The sequence below is a fragment of the Pimephales promelas genome, chromosome 9 (genome assembly GCF_988280905.1).
Source record: "Pimephales promelas chromosome 9, fPimPro1.hap1.1, whole genome shotgun sequence".
Taxonomy (NCBI): domain Eukaryota; kingdom Metazoa; phylum Chordata; class Actinopteri; order Cypriniformes; family Leuciscidae; genus Pimephales; species Pimephales promelas.
In genome coordinates, this window is record NC_142777.1 from 18,396,001 (window position 1) to 18,419,580 (window position 23,580).

General features: G+C 37.3%; 1 protein-coding gene across 1 annotated transcript in view; it reads right to left on the minus strand.

Annotated features, from left to right (window-relative positions):
• Positions 1 to 307: 307 nt before the first annotated feature.
• fat2 (FAT atypical cadherin 2) overlaps positions 308 to 23,580 on the minus strand; it is a 47,864-nt gene continuing 24,591 nt past the window's right edge. The window contains exons 15-24 of the mRNA XM_089134813.1: positions 19,798 to 20,009; positions 18,455 to 18,592; positions 18,167 to 18,310; positions 16,592 to 16,789; positions 14,137 to 14,938; positions 11,556 to 11,710; positions 5,691 to 6,132; positions 5,047 to 5,206; positions 3,398 to 3,903; positions 308 to 2,305 (exon numbers count right to left, since the gene is read on the minus strand). Of these exons, the coding sequence (XP_088990939.1) occupies positions 1,848 to 2,305; positions 3,398 to 3,903; positions 5,047 to 5,206; positions 5,691 to 6,132; positions 11,556 to 11,710; positions 14,137 to 14,938; positions 16,592 to 16,789; positions 18,167 to 18,310; positions 18,455 to 18,592; positions 19,798 to 20,009 (3,215 nt within the window). The 3' untranslated portion in view covers positions 308 to 1,847. The remainder of the gene's footprint in view (positions 2,306 to 3,397; positions 3,904 to 5,046; positions 5,207 to 5,690; positions 6,133 to 11,555; positions 11,711 to 14,136; positions 14,939 to 16,591; positions 16,790 to 18,166; positions 18,311 to 18,454; positions 18,593 to 19,797; positions 20,010 to 23,580) is intronic.

A 23,580-nucleotide genomic window follows, 5' to 3' on the forward strand; every position in this document is an offset into this window, starting at 1 on the left:
CATTAACCTTACAGACTCTTAATTAGTTCCTAATGTGACAATCATTAATGAATAGCTTAGATAATCATTAGTTACACATTATATCAGTATTATCTTTGCATTAGTTAAGCATGAATTAATGCTTATTTAGTGCACACGTATTGTAAAGTGTTACCAAATATTTTGTAACATTATAAATGTCTTTACTGTCACTTTTGATCAATTGATCAATGCATTCTTGCTGAATAAAAGTTAAAAAAAAAATCAAACAAATGTTTTAAATATTTAGGTTAAATATATATATTAAATTCAAATACAACACAGTGAGTTCTGTATATTAAACATAATTTTATTTAATATAGTTCATAGTATTTTCTACAGAGATGGGAAATGGCAAAGACAACACAGATTCTCTCACGGAGGAACTCATTTTAAACGTGGGTTTCATCCCACATTGAATTTTTTAAAATATAAAAAAAGAGAACGAAAAAATCCATTCGCACATACCACGTCCACTGCACAAACATCTGGCAGATCAGAATGACAAATAATTGCGACAGCTGCCATTAATATGTTCATCAACACTATGTCATTTGAAACACTACAGACTAAACACTACAGTCAGTGAGGGAAGGAAGCAGTTTCATTGAGCACATGCAACACAATTTGATGACACATGCACCCGTCTGATAAATGAATCTACAAAGCCTTTCACATTCAGATCATCTTTGCATCCAATAAGATGTGCTGTGGTGGGAATCCCTATTCATAACTGTACACTAAAAATGTACACTAAAGATGACATCACTGTTATGAACACAGATCATAGACAGAAGCGCTTTAGAATATAAAATGCAGCTATTGTTTGTGATGTACACACACACGTTTCTTCAATCAGTCCAATTTCTTTCATACTTTTTTTTTTATCAAAGTATGTTTGATCTTTTTAATGATTAGTGAGCATTATGACAGTCAAGAAGCATAGGGATTTTGTATGGCCTTGTTTGATTGCCTTGGATCACTCTTAAAACTGTATAACATCTGCAGCAAGAGAAGCTAAAGCCAGTGCGGTTCACATGTAAAATTACTAACAAAACAAAACACAGTAATTCATACACATCTTAACAGAGCAGCCACATTTCCCAAAAACCAATGACACGGCAACTTGCGGTGGAACTATATTTGATATTTCACATTGTGTACTTAATTTCTGATACAGCAGGGAGCCAGCCTCTGCTGCAGTCGACTGTACAAATCAATATAACTACTATACTGTTGTATATAACTACTATACTGTACTGCTGTTTTGTTGTGATGAAATGTGCTTCTACTGTATTATACCTGGCATCACTAAACACATTTACTATGGCACGCTTTCAATTCAAATTTCATAGCACACTGGTTCCTGTCCTCAAAGAACACCTCAGCTAAGTTTACTGGAATAATTATCCATCCCATAGCTGACATCCAATCTGATAATGACATGCATCACTACAATCAGTCATTTAACAAATTTGCTAATAACAATACAGTATATAGTTTTCCCAACCAAACCGGACGGGGTGCGATTGAACTCGCAATAACAAATAAGGGCGTATTAGACACTACTGACGCGTCATTGACAGTATAACCACACTGTAGACTTTTTAAGGTCATGCAATAATTCTACAGTTTCGTAAAGGGCAAAACAATAAGAAAAGTCGCATTTCACACAAAATGTATTGGTTTTCCCTGAAAGTGACTGTTAATACTGATAGTGCTTCTGTGGCTTTTAGCCAGTGAGCTTCATATACTATATGTACGAGACAACCATCCCCTTTATAATCATACGGGACCTTTGATCCACCGCAGACTCCTCTTTTTGTTGCCTAGAACATGACCTCCTCACAGCTGCCATAGTCACTCTCCACCATGTCTGAGCCAGTATAACTGCGAGCGGTCCTTCTAGTGAATCCGCCGCTGTCCGCATAGGAGGGCTGTGCCACGCTCAAACGCACACTGAGCCTCTTATGGCTGCTGGAGACGTTGTCCAGGCTGCGAGCGTGCTGGGTAGGGTAGTAGCTTATGGCCGTGTACTCATTAGGGCACTGAGAGCTGGGCAGCGGCAGCCCGTCTGGCCCCAAGAAGTCATCTAAGTTCTGGTTGCTGTAACAAGGGGGCAATGGAGCACGGCGGTCGGCCCGGTCCAGCGGGAAAGGGAAGCCTCCGAAACGAGAGTTCCTGCGCGACTCTGTGGAAGTAGATGAGTAGGTGCTTTCCACAATGTCAAACTGTGGGAACGCTTGGACGGAGGGTCGGCCATAGTAGTCTGGATCAGCTGGATACACTGTGAATGAGAATGATTATGAATTGTTTATTTGTTCTTTTAGCTAAGGGTTGCAGATTTAAAACATTCTGTCTCAAACGTTATTTTCATGATATGCTAGATGGACAATAAATTACCTTGTATGAAAGTTTGGGGTAGTTACGTTTTTTTTTTTTTTTAATCTTTTTGAAAGATGATCACCAAGGCTGTATTAATTTGGTCAAAATACAGTAAAACATTAATATTATCAATATTGGGTACTATGTAAATATATTATAAAATGTAATTTATTCCTGTGATGGCAAAGCTAAATTTTCAGCATCATTATTCCAGTCTTCAGTTTTTAATGTTCTTGCTAGTGCTGTCAAATCGATTAATAAAGTTTTTTGTTTATGTAATAAATGTGTATTTATATATACGTTTATATATAAAACATACAGGTAATGTGTATATATACAGTATATATACAGTATATATATATATATATATATATATATATATATATATATTTGTGTGTGTGTTTGTGTGTATGTGTTGTGTGTGTGTGTATATATATATATATATATATATATAAACACAGATGTATATGCATAAATAAATGGGTAAACACACATATACATTATACATATATATATATATATATATATATATATATATATTATAAAAACAAAGACTATGTTAGATGTGATGAATCATTGCTGAAGAATTGATTCTTTAAAATAATCATACTGATTCCAAACTTTTAAAAAAAATGTTTTTTTACTATTTTGCCTAAATGTATAAAGAAAAATAAAATAAATGATATTAAATTCTACAAGTGAATTTACACATCACAACATTTTTCTGTAAGCTATATATATATATATATATATATCACCATTTTTAATGTGCTATTGACATTTTTTAAGCCATAGCTTTTAGAAACTCTCAGTGCAGAAAACAGAAGATATTTGTAATTGAATATGACCCGCACATGCTTTTCCATTGACCTGCACAAGCACACGCAGCTATTTGTCCTCCGCCTCTCTCTTCTTTCATGATGTGACTAAATTCTAAATTAAGTGAAGAGCCTGTAGAAGCTGGGAAAATAATCAATAAAACTGTAGTTCTCACCTTCGTAGTCATGCTCCCAATTGTTTTTCCTAATAGAGTCGTTGTCAGAGCTGGTAGAGGGTGGAGGAGGTAGATTGGGGGCCACACTGCAAATCACAGGACCCTGAGGCCTCTGAGACCGGGGTCCCACCTGAGGGCCGAGCTCCCGCTGCTCACGAGGTTTGAGTGAACGGAAAGGACTGTCCGGATCACATCCAGAGCCAATCAGAGCGTTGTTCTCCATGGGAGAGCTGATCTCAGTTTCTTTCATCGTGCTTTTGGGTAAAGTTGGGAAGTAACCGTTGGAATCTTGCACGCAGCCAGACTTGCGCTTCTTTTTGCTGATGTGACGTTTTCGGAAACACACAAAGGCCACGACAAGGAGGACAAGCCCCAATATGCCTGCGCAGATCTCTGCGATTTCCACATAAGGAGGGGAGGTGGTGCGCTCACAGTGGATGGAGTTCCCCGCCATTGAACAGGCGAAACCATACAGACAGGGATTTGGAGAGCATGCAATCTGACATCTGCAAAGAGAAGGAACAATTAACTGAATGTAGGAGTGTGTGGGCCACACGGATCTAGAAACACTCAAACAGCTGAATTACTATTCAATGGAAATGGTATAAGCCATCCTGTATGTCATTTATGGATTATCAGAAATTAATATCTTCCTCATTCTAAACGTCCAGTGTACCCGATCAATTTCTTTTTAAATGCTATCAATATGCTACCATATGGGTGTTTTTGCACAACTCATCATAAATGTGAATGCAAATTAACAAGTTACTTTACAAAAAAAGTTACTTGCAAAATCTGATTACATAACTCACATTTCTTGGAATGTGTTACTCCCAAAACTGGTTAAGACATGTCGAAAAATAAATATGTTTATACAGTATATATATATATATATATATATATATATATATATATATATATATAGTTTTTGATATAATAATTTAGAGTGATAATTTGATGGGTTTTAGATGGTATTTTGCACTAGTGGTCCAGGAAAAAAAGGCATTATAAATAATATGAAATAAAAACAAACAGTTAAATGAATATTAAACATCTCACATCAACATTTCTCACTACTTACTATAATTTTAAAAATGACTAATGCAGTTTACAAAGTAAATGTGCTGTTATGTCTTGCGACACTAATGAAAATTATAATTTTTTACATAGTTATACATTACAATCATATTAGATATCATGTGCAGATATCATACAGGATCTTATTATAGTTCCCCCAAACAGAGAGAAAAAAAAGAAAAGAAAATAGTATTATTTGATAACTATACAGTGTTTGTAAAGTTTCCCGTCTTGGGCTGTGCATAAACTGTAATTATGCTTCGATGCACATAGAACATGCATCAGAGCATTTTGATTGAAATTCTCACACCATGACTAATTAGCTCAAGCTTTGGAGTAACATATGAATGAGGACAATCAATAATGTTTTAAATTATTAACTAAAAGGCGAGTTACGGCATGTCAAACACATATCACATGTAACCTGTGTGGGCATGGGTTCATGAAATATATAAGAGGCAGGATACACAAGTATTCATTTTCAAGCAGATTAGTCAGACTTCTCAATGCCTTTACCAAGGACATTATTATATGTATGTGGGATTTCAAGAGCTCTAGTGTGTGAGCCTCACCTGTTTTCAGCTATTTTTGTGGAGCAGTTGCAGATGTACCCTCGATTATTTGGCATACACGATCCATTGCCACATGGCTGGGATGCACAAGGATTGTCCGGCAGCTTGCTGTTCTCACAGAGGGAGCCATTGTATAGCAATGGACAGATACACCGAAACCCTGGAGGACAGAAATGCATCTTTTAATGGCCAAGATAACAAATTCATATCCATAGGCTGAGATCAAAGAAGACTGTCACTGTATAATGATATTAAAAACTAATGTTCATCATTAGTTAATGATACTGAATGCACTAATGTTAACAATTATGCACACTAACTAACGTTAATGATTTAAACATTATTTTAAAGTGTTACCAACAAATTAATTTTTTATCATCACAAACCTTTTCCATTTTTATTATTTCAATACTACTACTTTGCCAATAAAATGCATTTCGTTTTACAGAGATGTTTATGGACATTTTCTAGTGATCATGGCAGCAGGAATTCATCACATGCCGATATGCATATGTTGCATAAAAATTGTACAGTGTAGACAAGCAAAAGGGGAAACAATATTGTGCAAATGCATATATTATTTTATAAAGAAGTAGGTGAAACAAAATAGACAGTGTGTGAGTAGACTATCATTGCTTTCCCACCTTCACTGGAGTCTTCGACACAAGTGCCTCCGTTCTCACAAGGATTACTGGCACAGATCTTCACATCAGAGCAGCATTGGTAGATCCCAAAGAGTGTGCCAGTCTGCGGGCCAGTTCCTGTCACCCCCTCCTTTCCTCTCACCACTTCTCCATTGAAACGTAAGCTCTCCAAACAGCCCGTGAAGCCCAGTCGCTCTGCATCTGTGCTGGGATTAGAGCCGGCCAGCACCAGCGCCCCACCGGATTGAGTGAGCTTGCAGGGTTGTGGAAGATCGACAGACTTGGAGTGGATGGCATCAATGGTGAGTCTAAGGGTTGTGCCATTGACCTCCAGAGAGACATCATGCCAGCGGCCATCAGCCACAGGGTGGTTGTCCACCTGCATACTGGCAGAAGCCATGTCGCCACATCCATATCTGAACCACAGCTCCTTGTCCACCAGCTAGAAACACGAATACAAAAGTCAATGACAAATAACAATGTTCATGATAAAGAACGGGGAAATGAAAAAATAAAAATCTAGTTTACAGTTTTTTACAGACAATTTTTTCAATACTTTTAACAAATTTCCTAAACACTTAACGCACCAACATGCACCTACAACACACAATTGGCAAAACAGTTAACTAAAGTAAACTTCAACACTAATTTTCAAAATACAATAATATACTATCAGCAATACACTATGTCTACCAAAACACTGCAAAATGTCTCAAAATCAAATAATTTTTTAAAACAGAAACATATGTTTCCCATGACTTTAGCCTGTAAGGTTATAGGTTTAGAGCATTGTGTTATCTGTTCTGGCATATAGTGTTAAAGCATTGATAAATTTGGCAGTACAAATCCATTGTTTTAGTCTTGTTTGAGCTTGTGTGTAAAAAAAAAGTTCAAGCATTTTAAATCTGTGTTAATTGTATCAAATTTGTGTTAATTGTATCCATTTTATGTCAAAACAACACGAAATGTGTTACTAGTATAGCTTACACAGACTGATGTAGTGCTAACTGTGTTAAGAGTTTTGTAAAATTGTATTGAAAAATCTGTCATAGCAATCATAAAAAAAACCCCAAAAAACTGTAAAATACATATGGCAAGTTTTGGCAATATTTCTGCATGCTGCTGGAATGGTTGGTTAGTTGAAGTGTAAAAATTGTTCTACAAAAATAGAGTGGACTTTGTATGATAAAGTCAGAAATGAAGTTAAGTGTGTTTGGAGAGTGAGTGTAGCACTTTTCTGTAACCCTTTGTTTCAAGAGTCTCCCTTAGACATGTTACTAACTATAAGTAACTTGGCAACTACATGTGAACTAGCAGTCGTTAGAGTATTATTAGACTGTCTGCTTAATATCTGCTAACTTTATTGTGATGCTCCTCCAACAAACACTATACTGACTAAGCAACTTTGCAAGTACGCCAACCTATTCTACTAACCCATTTGCCCCAACCTAAGATTCGACTAATACTCTAATGAGAGTTAGTTGACATGTAGTTAAGGTATAATGAGAGTTGGTTGATATGTTTGTAGATGCTAAGTTATTTATAGTTAGTAGAATGTCTTCTTAAATGGACTATGGGAATAAAGTAACCCACTTTTCTTCTAAAGCTTAAAGTTTTAAACTTTTCACATACATACATACAAGTCACTAACTATGAATTGCATATTGAATGTAATTTTGAATAGGTATTTATAATTAAAGAATGAAAGAAAATATTTCATCATCTAAAAAGTATACAATTCACACTTATTAGCTTTAGCCTGATGCCTGTGGCTTAAAAAAGTTACATATTTATGGACTATGTTAAGGCTCTTGCTGAGGTAGGTTACATAGTTTGTATTTTGGCTCAGTTGGAAGTGTGTGCTCTCAGCGCTCGCTCTGTGGGAGATAAGAAGCCCTTTGAGCATTGAAAGTAGTTGTGAAAGACAGAGCTCGATGGAGAACACAGTTAGTTCTTGTTAAATCGCATCAATGACTTTGTGATGCAAAGCAACAGTCCAATCAGGAGCAATCGAAAGCACACTGACATTATGCATCCTCAGCATTCCTCCCACAAATAATAGATCACTCATATATGCATGTATTAACTTTCCTGTTCTGTGCATTAAAAAAACATAGCTCTTGTGTGTGCACTACACATTTGAAAGTATTACACTGATGCTAAGAGTATGCATTATTAAGCATCATCTCCTTCACGCCAGCCTCTTAATTGCTGCGGCAGAATCTTCAGAGAGTTTTGTGATGTAAGAAGTGAGCACAGAGCCTTTTGCTCTGATCTGATAGCAGTCAGCCCAAAGGTTTTGCTCATTTACTTTCATTGGACAGAGATGCAGTTTGACTTGGTGTACTGGTTTGAGCTGAGTGTGCAGTGATAATGCTGGTGAGATAATCACAAAAAAGAAGAAGAACTTCTCCCAGGAGGACTCATCGAGGGTGAGTTTGATCTGAGTTTTGGTTCCTTGAGGGCAACGCTGAGTTTGACCAGCCCGTTCTCATCCAAAGATGTTTTATACTGACACTTTTGACAATGTGTATACATCCAACGCACATGGCACCCTTTAGCATCAATATGAGACGCAGATATATATATATATATATATATATATATATATATATATATATATATATGGGCCTCCTAGTGGTCTAATCCTAACCCTACCCCGACCTAAACCTAACCATAACCAAAGCGTGTTATATTGACACTAAAGGGTGCCATTTGCGTTGGATGTATACGCATTGTCAAAATCGTCACTATATGACACCCTAGGAGGAGAATGCGTTGGTTTTGACAGGGGAAAAAAAAAAAAAATATATATATATATATATATCACATGATCTCGCTGTGCTTGTAATTTGGCTACGAAACAACTTATATCTAAACATTTATGGTCAAGCAAACAGTGTAAAGTATCCTTAAAAGGAAATGTTATTATGTCCCCACCTGAAGATCATGAAATTCAGCTGATATAGTCCAACTAACTATTATTTTGCACAATACTGTATACACAGTATTAAGACTAAGAACACAGACACCGCCAGATCATTTCCATATCATTTGCATGACCAATGCAATCTACCGGGTAGCGTCTGGTTAAAGACGTGCTTGTTTTTGGCTGGTTTAACGCAAACCTTAGTAAATCACCTTTTTCATTTAAATACTCTCTTTAATTAAATACTTTTTAAGTGAAGTATATACACTAGTTTGGAGTCAGTAAGATTGTTAAATGTTTTGACGCACATTTCTCCTACGTATAACCATCTGACTTGTGCCACAGTAGACCTTCTGTTGGTTCAGACCAGATGGGATAGCCTTCAATGCTCTTGTGCATCGATGAGCCTCAGGCATCGGGTTGTGGTTTGTTCTTCCTTGAACAACTGTTGGTACATTCTCACCACCGCTGACCGAGAGCAACCCACCAGCCTTGCCATTTCAGAGATACTCTGACCTAGTTACCTTGCCATAACAATGTGGCCCCTGTCAAAGTCTCTCAGATCTTTAATGCTGCCCATTTCTCCTGCATTCAACATGTTGATAACAAGAACTGATTGTTTGCTTACCATCTAATCGGACCTTAAAGGGATAGTTCACTTTGAAATACATTTTTGATATGTTTTAGCTTACCTCAAGGGCATCCAAGATAAAGGTGTCTTTGTTTCCACAGTATTTTCAATTTTGACATTTTTCAGTCAAACCGTTCTTGTCTATCACTCATACACTGGAGGCTAAGGGGGTCCACCAAAAAGCATGCACAGAGAAGTCAAAATTAAACGATTTAATGACTTATAAATGTAAGTACACATTGATGGCCTAAGACACGAAACGAGCGATTTGTGTGAGAAAACGGACAGTATTTATATCGTTTTACCTCTTGTAATCATAGCCATGACAAAATGATCTGACGGCACGGGCGCTTCGGTCTGCGCATGCACTGGAAGTGATGGCTTGCGCGCCTACGTCACTCTTTGTTTATACAGAGATTTCGGAAGTTTTACCTTTCACTAAACATATTTAGATATAAGGGAAACCGCAATGGAAGACGATTTCGGTATATCTAAATATGTTTAGTAAAAGGTGAAACTTCCGAAATCTCCGTGTAAATATTGAGTGACGTCACACGCAAGCGATCACTTCCGGCATAACATTGAACTGATTCAGTTCGATTCAGTTGGACATTGCACAACTGATTCAGATCACTTGGACGTCACTGTGATTACAGGAGGTAAAAACGATATAAATATTGTTCGTTTTCTCACAAAAAACGCTCGTTTCGTGTCTTAGGCCATCAATGTGTACTTACAACAACGGTTTGACCGAAAAATGTCAAAATTGAAAATACTGTGGAAACAAAGACACCTACATCTTGGATGCCCTCGAGGTAAGCTAAAACATATCAAAAATTAATTTCAAAGTGAACTATCCCTTTAATATGTGGCCTTGTTAGGAGATGACCAATTATCACTCGTGTCTGGTCATGACGTTTTGGCTCATCTGTGTATATAAATAAATCTCTTGTCTCTTGATAAAATGCTGCTGGCAAACATTACAGATATTAGAAGCATAATTTTGCTCCCTACTGTTTGGAAGAGTCTTGGCAAAGGGAGCGTTTCCCCGATTTGCTTTCAATGCTGTCTAGGTAGGTTTCGTAACTGACCTCCTGATGCGAGTCCAGTTAAAAGAAAAACCTAATTATTGTGATAAATGCCTCCGTGCTCGGACTCCTCACAGCATTAAAGGGTATCAGTTCCACCGTATCTATCCCGCAACATATCTGGTTTCTCTTAATAATGTTAGATCAGAGCTGTCGGTATTCATAAATGCTACCGCTGCTTAACTGATCATCTTTTATTCCTTTTCTCTTGTCAGAGGTGGCTTTGCTCAAGGCTGAATTTCCATTTGAAAGTAATCACTTAAATGGTAAGAAAGCTTTAAAAAAAATGTTAGCTGAGTAGTAGATTTGAATTTGAATTTCGCTAGTTTCAAAACCATGAGCTGTCGCTCCTCTGAAATGAAACGATTGATAAGATGTGAAGTTCAAGTGATATGAATTTGCTGATATGCACCGGAATGTTAATTCTCCAGAGAGACACATACATTATGTCATGCATGGATATGCAGCATGCGAAGATGTATGCCCTAAAGATTTCTTGGATGACCATGTTTAACAATTCCTTTTGAAGCCCCTCTGCAACAATGAAATAGTCCATCTTGCCAAGTTCCAAAACCCAGAGGTAAAGCTTTGGAAAAAAAAAAGTAGAGTGCACTTTTGATGTTGCAAGCTACTTAAATTGAATATTCAATTATTCTGCATAAATGAGGCGTCCTCCGAGAGATACGTCATGTGATTTTGAAACAGAGGCCGCTGTTTTAATCCATGTTTTATGCATTCTTTATATTTCTCACAACATATAGGTTTTCTTTTGTGCAGTCCCTTCCTGTAGCTGAAGCTTAAGAGGTTTAAATAAACAATTACTCAAAGATACCTCACTGTGCCTCTGAGAGCAGTCAGCCATGAATTCATCATAACACTCATTTCAGAAACACAGGTTGATTTATCACTGATGTGCTCAAAGGGCGGGATGAAATCCACATCACAAGTTTTTTACTTCCCTTTTGAAATGCACTCTTGAATATTAATGTGTTTAATGTGCAAGTTCATGTAAACAAGCTTCTGTTGCACACGTTTGGATGTTGTATTTGTCATGGGGTGGAGTCAAGTTTCCTGTGATCGTTCTATTGTTATCCGGATGGCTGTTTTCTTTGCATTTGAGATTTATACCTGGCTTTAACATACACCAGTGCACTCAAAATAAGCCTTTTGTGCAAGAATATGGCAGACGAAAGAATAAGTTAAAGATAAAATGTTACCTCTAATGTTCCCCAGTCAGAGGCGTTGGTGGTCATCACTGTGCCCTCTGTAGCAGATGTCTTGAGTCGAAGAGACAGATGGAAGTTCTCGTTGCCCTCTTTTATTTGATAGAGGTATTTCAGATAACCCTTGCCGTCAAACTTCACAGCCGATTCTGCAATGCAGAAAGCATAAATAGTAAGTATATTTGGCAAAATGTGCTGCAGTGGTCAATTTCCCGTTACTAATACTAATAACTAATAACTGGCATCAAGTTACCAGTCTCTCATTAAATAAATTAATGTAAAGCATCTTTTTACTTCCATTTTAAATTAATATTGAAAATACCCTTACGAAAAAGAAGTTTATTCAAGTGTGCCATTAGTATACTTCTTTTAAACTAAAAATAAGAAAGTATACTTTCAGTTTATTTTTCCTGTACTTCTCAGAAGTATAGGCTACTATATGTACTTCTCAGAAATATACTTCAAATTACACTTAAGTGTACTTGACTTATACTGAGAGAAAAGCAAGTATATTTGTCCTGTTCTTGTACTCAATCTTTTGATAAAGAAATACTTAAAAGTATAATTAACTATTCAAAGTATACTTGTATAAGTATTACAGTAAAAAAGTAAACTACTAGTATACCCATAAATTCACTTGCAGTACACATGAGATACATAATTATGAACTAGTTGTGCACTTACTGTTACACTTATAGTACACTTAAACGTATACTTTTATGTACTAAAAGTGGGCCAATTTAGTCCCAAGCGGTATTAAAATAGTACACTTTCAAGTTTACTACTAGTACATAGTGACATTAGTATACTTACTACCTAATGTATACTTAAAATATACTTGAACATTACTTAAGTATACTACATAAAATGAACTTGAAATATACTTTTTTTTCGTAAGGGTACTGTAGTGTTTACAGACACATTCAAAAGTTTGGGTTAAGATGTTTTTTTTTAAGGATATCAATACCTGTATTCAGCAACAATATCGATCAATAAGTTATGACAACGTGTTTTCACATCAAAACAAGTTAAGCAATTTTCAACTTGTTTAAATAAGTGATACAACTTAAAGATTCAACTTAAATTTAAGGTGAAATGACTTAAACATTTAAAGTTGATTGTACTTAAAAATCTAAGGTTGATTTCTGAAGGATCATGTGACACTGAAGATTTCAGACTCATCACGGGAATAAATGACATTTTAAAATATATCAAAAATAGAAAACAGTTATTTGAAATTGTAATAGTATTTCACAGTATTGCTGTTTTTTAACAAAAAAAAGTCAGCATAAGAAATTACTAAAAAAATCTTACTGACACCAAACCTTTGAATGGAAGTGCACATGAAACACAGATCAATGAAAGCACATAGTGCCCAGGAGCTGTCAAGATCTAAAAGAATAAATCTAAAATAAAAGTATCAATATACATACAAAAGTACTGTAAATTTAATGTGTTCGCTCCTAGTGTTACAATAGACCCTTTGGCATAGTTCTCAAATCTTATTAACATTCTCATACATTTAACTATAATATGCTCATCCAAGATGTCATATAACTGACGTCTTGGGATGTCTTTTGACCATACTTCAACATCCGCCTATTTAGGGTACCCTTAAACGGCGGTTAGATGACGTTATCGGATCCTAACCCTACCCCAGACCTAAACCTACCCGTCACCTAACTGACGTTAAAGGTAAAGCGTCAGTTGTATGACGGCCCGGGATCGTCAACTAACTGACGTTTAAGGGTACCCTAAAAAGGCGGATGTTCACGTATGGCCAAAAGACGTCCCAAGACGTCAGTTATATGACGTCTTGGGATGAGACTGTGTTAGCTCATCACACTTGACCTCAATTGGTTATTTTATGTCTCATGTTACACAAAATGAGTATGTGTAATTTTTCCATATAGCTTCAGAAACCTTGGATGATAATAAAATCATATAGAGCTATTGGTTCTCAACCACCCTTTTGACTCCAAAGTATCCCATTGTCCACAAAAATATTCAAATGCCCCACGACTTTTCCAGTCATTCATCATTTACTGGATAAGTAAATCTTACTCACAGTTTCTACAGATAAAATATTTTAGACCTTGGCATAACTGGAAAAAAATTAAATAGATTATATAATTATATAGAAATCAAAATTATACTTCATGTTTCTAAGACACAGGGAACCCAGTTTTTCAAAGACAAAAACAGTTAATGATTTAAATTTAAAGCATTTATCATTCAAGTAATCCTGAAATTGGGCCCTGGCCCTCTGATTGAGAACCACTGATATAAACTACTGCTTTTTGCCCTTATTGGAGCTTGAAAGCCCCTGGTCATAATATGTTTTTGTTGTATGAAATGGCGCAGCTTGAAATATCTGCTAAATGTTTTTTGTGTTCCCTCGACAATGAAAATACTAGGGTTTTGGAATGACATGAAAGGGCATTTCATTTAAGGTCCCTTTAAGGTAGACCCAGAGCAGTCAAAACAAAGGTGCAACTAAGTGAGAAACTTGATAATATCCAAGGCCTCTGGGTTAATCCTCAGTGGAATGCAGAATAAGAGGTGGTCTGCCTACCATTGCAGGAGCACACACTCTCCCAGCTGTGCTGCGGGGTGATGAAGTTGGCCCGAGCAGTGGCGTAGGTACTCATTCTCCCCTGCCTCATCACTACTGCGTTCCTGCAACCCGGAAGCGGGCAACCAGCGCCCACGCAGTCACCATGCTTCAGTCTCAAGACATTCAAACCCAGTGCATCTTCTACATTTGAAAGGACCCCAGTCAGGCGTTGAACAGACACTGGCTGGACGGAGCCATTTGGAGCTCGACGGACCAGCAGTACCTCCATGTTGACGGAGTTCGGCTGTTGTTGCAAGCTGGCGATGTGCAGCTCTTGTCTGGGTATGTTTAACTCCAAGCCCAGGCTGCGCTGGAGGCCTCTCCAGTGATCGGACACAAACTCTTCAGCCGAAAGTCCAGCCAACTGCAACGTAAAGCCCTGATCCAGAGCATGTTGAGCGCCAGCCCAAACGTGGACCTTCACTCCAGCCCAAATGCTAAATGTACCATCGGACACGCTCACGTTCAAGTGGTACAGGCCTGGCTCCAGGTCCTTTTCCACCACGATCTTTCCATCCACTGTGTCCACAGAAAACAGGCCTCGGTCCGGGGCATCAGAGACCAGTTTGTAGGACAGGATGTCTTGGGGATCTTGGTCCGTAGCGTGCAGCTTGCCGATGACACGTTTGGAGAACGTCCCCCCAGCTGTGGTGATGAAAACCTCTAGTGGAGACACAGTGGGTGGATATCGACTCTGCTCTGTGATGTTGATCTTCACCACGCATATAGAGGACAGCGGAGGGTGGCCGCTGTCAGTGACCTGTGGAGATGATATTTATGTGAAGTGTGAAAAAAAATATTGCAACGTGTGAACAACACACTGACCTTTGAGGAGTCGCTTTAAATAATTTAAGATGGTGTGGTAAAATCTCTGGCCCATAGATAACAATTGAGTTTACAACCAATGCTCAGCTTGTGCTGAACCATTACAAGTCATATTTCATTTGAAGGGATGCTTCACCGAACAATGTAAGATTCTTTCATTGTTTATTCACTCTTATGTTGTTACAAGGCATATGAGTTTTGAAATTCTGTGTGAAATGTTCATGTTACTCTTTTTTGTATAATAACAGTTAATGGGGGCCTGGGTTGAGCACCATGTAGAATTTGATCAAGAATGCTTTTGTAAATTCCAATGCAATTCTTTGAATTTGAAAATTGAGTTAGCAAAATTGATTCGGGAGTCCAATTCAAATTTGAATTAAAAGTATAGGTAACCCTTAATTTTTCAGTGCCCTTGTCACACACATCATATGTAGTTACTATAGTAATTATTATATCATTGTGCATAATTTCATGCATATAGCCCTAAACAATTCCCTAATCCTTCCCGTATAGTAAGTGCATGTAGTTAATTATTATTAATCAATACTTAAATGTGTGATTACATTGTATCACGGGAACCTTACAATATAGGGTTACACTTTATTTTAAGATGTCATTCACGCTAAACAAAAATCGAGCTATATAGCACTAAAAGTGGTTCATTGGCTTGTAATCATAGGGGAACCACTTTAAGTGCCACTTATCTTTATCAAATGGTGCTATGTAGAACCATAAGAGGAGCAATAGAGCACCTTAACCACCACTGAAGAACCGCTGAAGAACCAAACTGGGCTTAACAGGTTCTTTAAATGGTAGTGGTGCTATATAGCACCATGAACACCGCAAAGAACCCCTGAAGAACTGCTGAAGAACCTTTTTTTAGAGTGTTGTTACAGTGTAATTATACATCTAAGTACTGAGTGATATTAAGGGTTAGTGTAGGATTAGGATTTGGTTGAGGGTTAGTTGTAACTAATGTAATGCAATTATGCATCATTTACTGTTATTACATGTAACATACTATATGTAACAAGGACACTGTAAAATAAAGTTCCACTTTGGCCACTTGAATTCACCATGCTGACAAACAGAAAATTGCTTAATTTAGCTATGCTTCATATATCGCTATACTATCGCTATGACTTTTTTTTTTGCCCACACAATTTTGCTGACATATTGCTAATGTTACTGGTAGAACAACATAAGGATAAGTAAATGATGGCAGTCTTTCATTTTTTGGTTGAATTCCTTTAAACTTATAAAAATCAATATAAATGTGTGGTCAACGTCTTGTAACGTAAACTCACTGTATTCTGGAAATCACGGTATTCCGGACACTAGACCGTTTCCCGCAAATTCTATAAATAGACACTTCACGGTCATTACATACTGTATATATATGCGTGTCATCTTTGCCTCATCCTCGTTCGCTCCCGACCAACCCAGCTTATAGTTGTTAAAATGTATGCTTTATATATGAGAAATGACTCCTTCTACCTGTCCGAAACACAGTAAGTAGAAATTTTCAGGCGTCCGGAACACCGTGAGTCGTTACTCATAACTGAAGTTAATGAATGAAATCTTTCACCTGAATTTTTAGCAGATGCTGAGGCTTGCCTCTCTTCCTCAGCGGGGAGGATACGGACAGCAGTCCTCCTTGGTCAATATGAAAACTCCTGTCCTCATTTCCCGAGACAATATGGAAGGAGAAGGGAGGGCCGTTCTGAGGCGTATCTCTGTCTGTTACCAGCAGCTGCAGGATCCCTCTGCCAACCGAATCCCCTTCCTGTATCCAGAAGAACACCATTAATCAAGCCGCACATGCTTGGGAAAATAGCATCGGACTTTTAGGAAAGTGTCCTTTTTTAAACAAATAACATAAATAGATTTTGTATTTTGATCAGGACCCTTCTCGCTCTTAAGCAAGTTTTATTGTGTTCTATTGCTTTGGCAACAGAATGAGTTTTGGTGACCAAAGACAAATCATCAGAATTGTTGGAAAAGAATCTGCTCAATCTGCGGATGTTTGTATGTTTCTTTCTGTTTTTCAAAATCTGTCACGGTATTTCAGTATTTCTGTTACGGGACTAATTTCTAATGGCAACAAAGAAACAAATCTAAGCTTGAAGACACAACCCAATTCTGTCTAAATGAAAGAACAGCTAGAACAGATGGTGATTTTTAACACTCTGTCTGAATTTGTCAACAAAGTGCTACCGATCGGTTTGACGTGCTCCTCGTCTTCGTTCAAGCTGGCACAACTGGAACAGGTAATTGAAACAGAATGCTTGGCTGACAGAGCTGAGCCTAATTGTTTCTGACCAACTGGTGCCGCATTTCCGCTGCACTCTAAAGACACAGACACCTTAGGTGAGGTAAATGGGGTGTGAGAAATATTTCCAAGTCAGCAGAGTAGGCCCTATAATTAGAAGCAATGGATCCGGCTGACTCTGAAGGGGTAAACAGACGGTCCGAATGCTGGCACAGAAAAAAAAAAATGCTATATTATGCATGGCTGATTGGCTCTTTAGCCTGAACTCTTGCCTTCCCCTATAAACATGTGTAGCTTAGAGCACAAATGAGATGACAACTGTGTCTGAAACTTGAAAACAAAGCAGTATATGAAGGCATCTGGTTGGTTTTGGCACATTTGATGTGGCGCCAGGCGCAATGCAAGTGTTTTTTGCTAGTTTCAGCCTGACGCAGTTATCATTTTCACATCCTGCGTCATGTTGTTTAAATGCATTTGCACCCATTTGTGCGCCCATGGGCGTGCTGGTCTGAAACGAGGTGTGTTCAGGCGCATTGTTAGAAAAATTGTAAAAGATATGATTGTGTACATGAAGATATGGTAGAATCCGGCTTGTCCCTTAGATGTTTCCTCTCTGGAGACCAGCCGCACATACCCTAAGTGCACTTGCGTTATGCGCTTTAGACCGTGTGCTTAGATCGTTAAAATAGCGCCCTATGTGTGAATGCCATTGTAATCATTAAATATTTGCTTGGTTATCTCTGATGCGCATTTGAATTTGTTCTAGATGGTTTGCCGTGATATTACGGTGTCTTGGAAGACTTAAAACTGTCTGTTTGAAGAAAGTCAAGTCATTGACTAGCTTTGCAGGGAGGAAAAAGGGTAGGTTTTGGATGATGTGTGTGTATTTACCTGAAGAACAAGGCTGTGATTGATCTGCGAGAACGTCGGTGGGTTGTCGTTGACGTCAGATACGGTCACTGTCACCTGGACGGCAGAGGATAAAGGGGGATCGCCTTCATCGGCAGCTTGCACAGTTAATGAGTAGTGTGTTATCTGAAAGGCAAAAGGCTGTGTCAGTGGGATTATGAAGATATGAACAGTCAAATATCCACAGTAGTAATTAAAATGTTAATCTGTGATCAGAGGATATAACTAAACAAGAAAGTACGTGTTCTGGGTTGCGATTCAGGAACTCACCTCTTCCCTATCCAGCATGGAGCGGACCGTTACGTGTCCGGTGTGAGGGTCGATGCTGAACTGCTGTTTTGCATCACCGTTCACAATGGAGTATATGATGAAGTTATTCGGAGGCCCATCAAGGTCGACTGCACTTACCTAAGACAGATGCACAGTGAATGAAAGGTGGATGAGCATACCTGAGTAGTTTTAAGAAATGCTTTAAAGCACTTGATTTTATAAATATGGGGCGATTCCTTCTGGAAAATTTGACTGCTCGTCCTCGTTCTTATCATCAGGTTCTTCAATTAAAACTTCTTCATGGGAGGGTAATGGTGAGTCAGATGGAGAGAAATCCTCTACAACTGACTGTAAACTGGCATTCAAATTTGCCTCCATTTTGTTAGCAACGCCCAACCTCCAACGATCCAATCAATTCCCGAAGGACGAATCAAGCCCCGCACTACATGTTTTTTAATTTCAGAAGCCGTTTCACTCGGATACACTTCACAGTAAGGAAAAAAGGACAATCTCAACTTCTGTTTCATGACGACTTATAGAGATACTTAGTCATAATTATGAGAAAATTTCTCATTATGATGAGACTCTAAGTCATTTTTATGAGAAACTTTCTCAATATAATGAGAAACAGTCATAATTATGAGAAACTTTCTCATTTCTCATTTCCATACGTAAGTGACAAATGACTTAAAAAATAAAAAAATAACAATGCATACAGCTTCTTTTAGACCTTTTCTGTTCAGGAGGGGTTTTTTTTTTAGATGTTAAGGTCCCTAGACCCCTCACATAATCATGACACATCCCACTCGCACATTATCTAAGCACCCATCCCAATAACATGAATTATCATAGGCCTAATTAGTGTCCATAGGGAAGTTCAATCCATTGTTTATGGCCTGATGAGCCGCGGGAAACCGCTACTCTGAGTGATGCGGTGCATGAGTTTTAAAATAGTCATGAGAAATCAAGTGCCACCTCAAATAAAAGACTGGCCCAAGCCAGTCTGTGTTGGGTAAGGCCGTAGACCTCTGTTGAATGTGCGTGACTATATACTGTATATACATTAAAATTTCTTAAATATATATGTGTGTGTATTTATATATATAAAATAATTATACACAGTGCACCCATGTAAACACAAACTTTTATTTTGGACGCGATTAATCGCGATTAATTGTTTGACAGCTCTAATATATATATATATATATATATATATATAGTTTTGTTTCTCAAAATTTTTACTGCAAGAAAATGATCATTTGCAAGGAATAATTCAGTCAGCTTTAGCCTTATTTTGAAAAGCTTAGTGGATGTTCAGTGGTAGTTAAGGGAAAGTGTTATACCTGTAGAACCATGTCCCCAGGTGAAATGTCCTCTGCAATCACGGTTCTGTAGCTACTGCTGTTAAAGACAGGCGGGTTGTCGTTGACATCTGTGATATTAATGATAACTGTGGCAATTTCACTGAGCAGTGGTTTGCCCCTTGCCCCTTCCACTGACAGGTAATACTCGCGGCACAGCTCAAAATCCAGCGGAGCGTTCACCGACAGCAAACCTGTGGCACAGAGCAACAAAATAACATCCAGTCAGTCCTGGCTGGCATTCTCAGTTCTTCTCACATCCAGCATACATTATATCTTTATCAGTTTGCACAGAAATACTGACCAGTACAAAACTTACCAGCACTCAAAGTGCAAAAATTGCAGAGAAAATTAAAGTGTGCTCTGAAGATCTAGCACCATTTTCTTAAAATGCTTCATATTTGAAAAAGGCTTGATATTGCTTCATAAATGTGTGAACAATAATGGCAAAATACTAAATATCTTGATGAGTGTGTATGAGTTTGTTCTGCAGTTTCCCAGTAATAGAAGCACAACTGATTTGTGGGGTTTGATAAAGGGGTTTGATTTACAATTCTCATATAAACTTGTTTCTAAAGGTGTAATTTATTGTACATTGTCCATGTCTGCTGTACCGTGTGCCTAACACACTGTATGTTCAGTAGCCTATATAAAAGTGCTACCAGAAACGTTCGAATAGAACGGGAGTTAAAGCTTTCAATATCTACAATACCGGCTGATTTTCTTTTATCATTGTATAAGCTGACCACGTGCATTCTGTCTTGACTAATAACTCTCATGTACTTCCCAGTGGAGTTGGACTGAATGCATGACATCTTTTATGCAATGTTGCATTTCTGTTTTTGCAAAGCGCTTGATTCCTACAAGAGGCTGATTCATCTAAAAGTATTCGAAAAAATCCGATGGGATTTGCTCTGTGCATTATGGGTAGACACTGCTATTGTATGTCTCATTCTCCAGCAGCAGAGAAAGTTGACAACTGGACCTCTTGCTGATCTGTCTACTCGCATTATCAGAGTAAAACAAGATGGAACAGAACAACAAAAACATGGCATTCTTGCTTAAAGCTCAAGAATCGAGTTTTCAGTGCCAAATTGCTCTGTAATGTTTCTTTTCATTGATTTAAAAGATCAAGGGCTATGTTGTGCCACTTAATGGCTTTCTTAGAGATCCACCACCATATTATTACCAGCGTAGTGTTTGTCCTTGGCACATGTTCTGTCAATATAGGTGTGTTTGTGCTTGTGTTGAACAGACCTTTTGTTCTATGCAAGTGTAGACAGCCATAGTAATCCTTGTCTAAGCAAAAGGAGCACTTTTCAATGTCAAGTGTGATGAAGATGCATCAATGTTCTCTGCATTTAGCCAAGAGCTAAATGTGTATTTACCATTGCATTGGAACGTGATGATGGCTGTTAGGGGAACAAATGACTCAGCCTTCATAAAAATAATAGTCCATACTGTATATGGACTGCAATAACCATCAATGTCAGACATCAGCTTACATCATTTTATTTTATATTTGGTTCGAATGACACAAGCAACTGATCTTGTCGTGAGAGGGGCAATGTGACACTGAACTGTGGGTAATAAGATGTAAAACTGTGACATCTACTGGAAGATGCAAAAACTGGGAGAAAAAAAAAAAGGTTTATATGATTCATGAGTTCCTGGAATGGCAAAACCATGCGCTTGATCATGTCACTATGAAACACTTATGTTGATGTCACACATATGAATGTTTTATTGACAAATGATTACTCCCTTTCAGCCCTCAAAGACAAATATCATGTTGAATACCTTCACATTTTTTTTTTTTTTTTTTGCGATATTGGTGCGATAATAAATGTCTGTTTCCTAGCATAAATGTCTGATCAACACCCAGATCAACCTACTGAACAGACTGCATTCAGATGAAAATAAAGATATATGCTATCTCGATCCATCTGCCTTGACATTTTGTAGTTAATTTGCCTACAGTAACCTGCTAAATGAGTCACTTGCAATCTAACCGTTTTGAACATGTGCAAACATGCATCTTCACCCATTGTCATGTTGAAGATGCAGTGATATTCTTATTTTTATAGTTACTCTTTTATTTCCGAGTCATAAAATTGCTAAAGCAAACATGTTTTTTTTAATACTTAGGGAATCTTTCCTATTGCTATTTGCAATGAGACAAACTGTTAGGTAACTCTGTACCTCCCAATCAGGTGTTGTGTTGTTAATCAAATTATGATTGTTCACTAAAGTAGGCCAGGTAATTGTCTAATATGGTGATCAATGACACTAATATAATATATTTATGTAACTCCCAACAGTAAATTAAATTAATTTATTTTTAATCCTACAATTATTCAGTTTGACCTTGCATGAAATGAGAAAAAGGCAAAGAGTAATACAGTGCAAGTTGGTGTAATGTATGATTGATGAGATTCATTTTGAAAAAAAATAAATAAATGTGAATGCTAGCGCAATTGTAAAATGGCTTAATTTTTTCACGCTGCACACACACACAAAATATGCTCATGTACAAATTGCACGAGAACAATCGAACATGAAAAGTTTGACAACTTTTATTAAAAAGCCTCAGGTCTTCTTCAAAGAAGGAGAGATTTCTATTGAAATGCAGTGGATACGGTCAAATCAAGCAAACTTCACCAAAAGAGTATCTGAAAAGAAATATTGCTGATACAACACTGAAGATCTGCTTTTGAACTATGAACCATCTAATCTATTTGATTCACTTTCTTATACCACATAAAGTTTTTTTTAGATGACACATCTTAATGAATCACTGAACTCTAGGCAAAAAAGAAAAAAAAAAGTCCAGAATATAATGCAAACCCAGCAGATCTGAGCTTAACATTTATTTGCTATGAAAGTATGCAAAACTTCAGTGGATTTTTGGAAGGGAATTACCTCAAAAGCAAATTGATTTATGCAGAATGCTTGCTATCAGGCAGAACGGACAGTTTTGAATTGTTTGACAACTTATAAAGATTGTGGCTCAATCAGTGATAAAATTCCTGCAGCATGAAGTTTCAGATGATTTGAAATAAGGGACAAGAGCAAGAAAGAGAGGGGAGACTACTGAACAGATGGGATTAACAATTAACAAGCTAACAAAACATGTCAGCACAGATTCTTAAATTTAACATGTTTTCTGAAGAACATTCCAGCTTTGCACAACAGCAATAAAGCCACTGAAGATCAATGGCGGCATGCTAATATATCTACTTTCTAAGATGCATGTGGATCACAAACATATTCAGCCTCAAACTCATTGTTATTTTTTGTGAGACTGACTTCAAGTTATATAGGCTACAGTTCCTGTAAGCCTTTTCAGTTCAGAATGTGGTCACTTTTTAGATTGGGTCCAATTCTCACTGACTAACTATTAACTATGACTTTTCCCTCAATAAACTCCTAATTTCGGCTCATTAATAGTTAGTTAAGTTTAGGTATTGTAGGAATAAGGGATGTAGAATAAGGCATTAATATGTGATTCATAAGTCTAATAAACAGCCAATATCCTTTAATATGGATGATAAAAAACAACCAGTTAATAGTGAGAATTGGACCCTAAACTAAAGTGTTTCCTAGAATTTTTTTTTTTTTTTTGTGTAAATTTAATGATATGGACAATGAAAAATAAAAGTGTTAGAGGTATAAGAACTTTGTCCCACTTTATATTAAGTGGCTTTACGTACTACTTACATTGAACAATAAGTACAACATATTATTGTGTTCCTCTTGTATTGT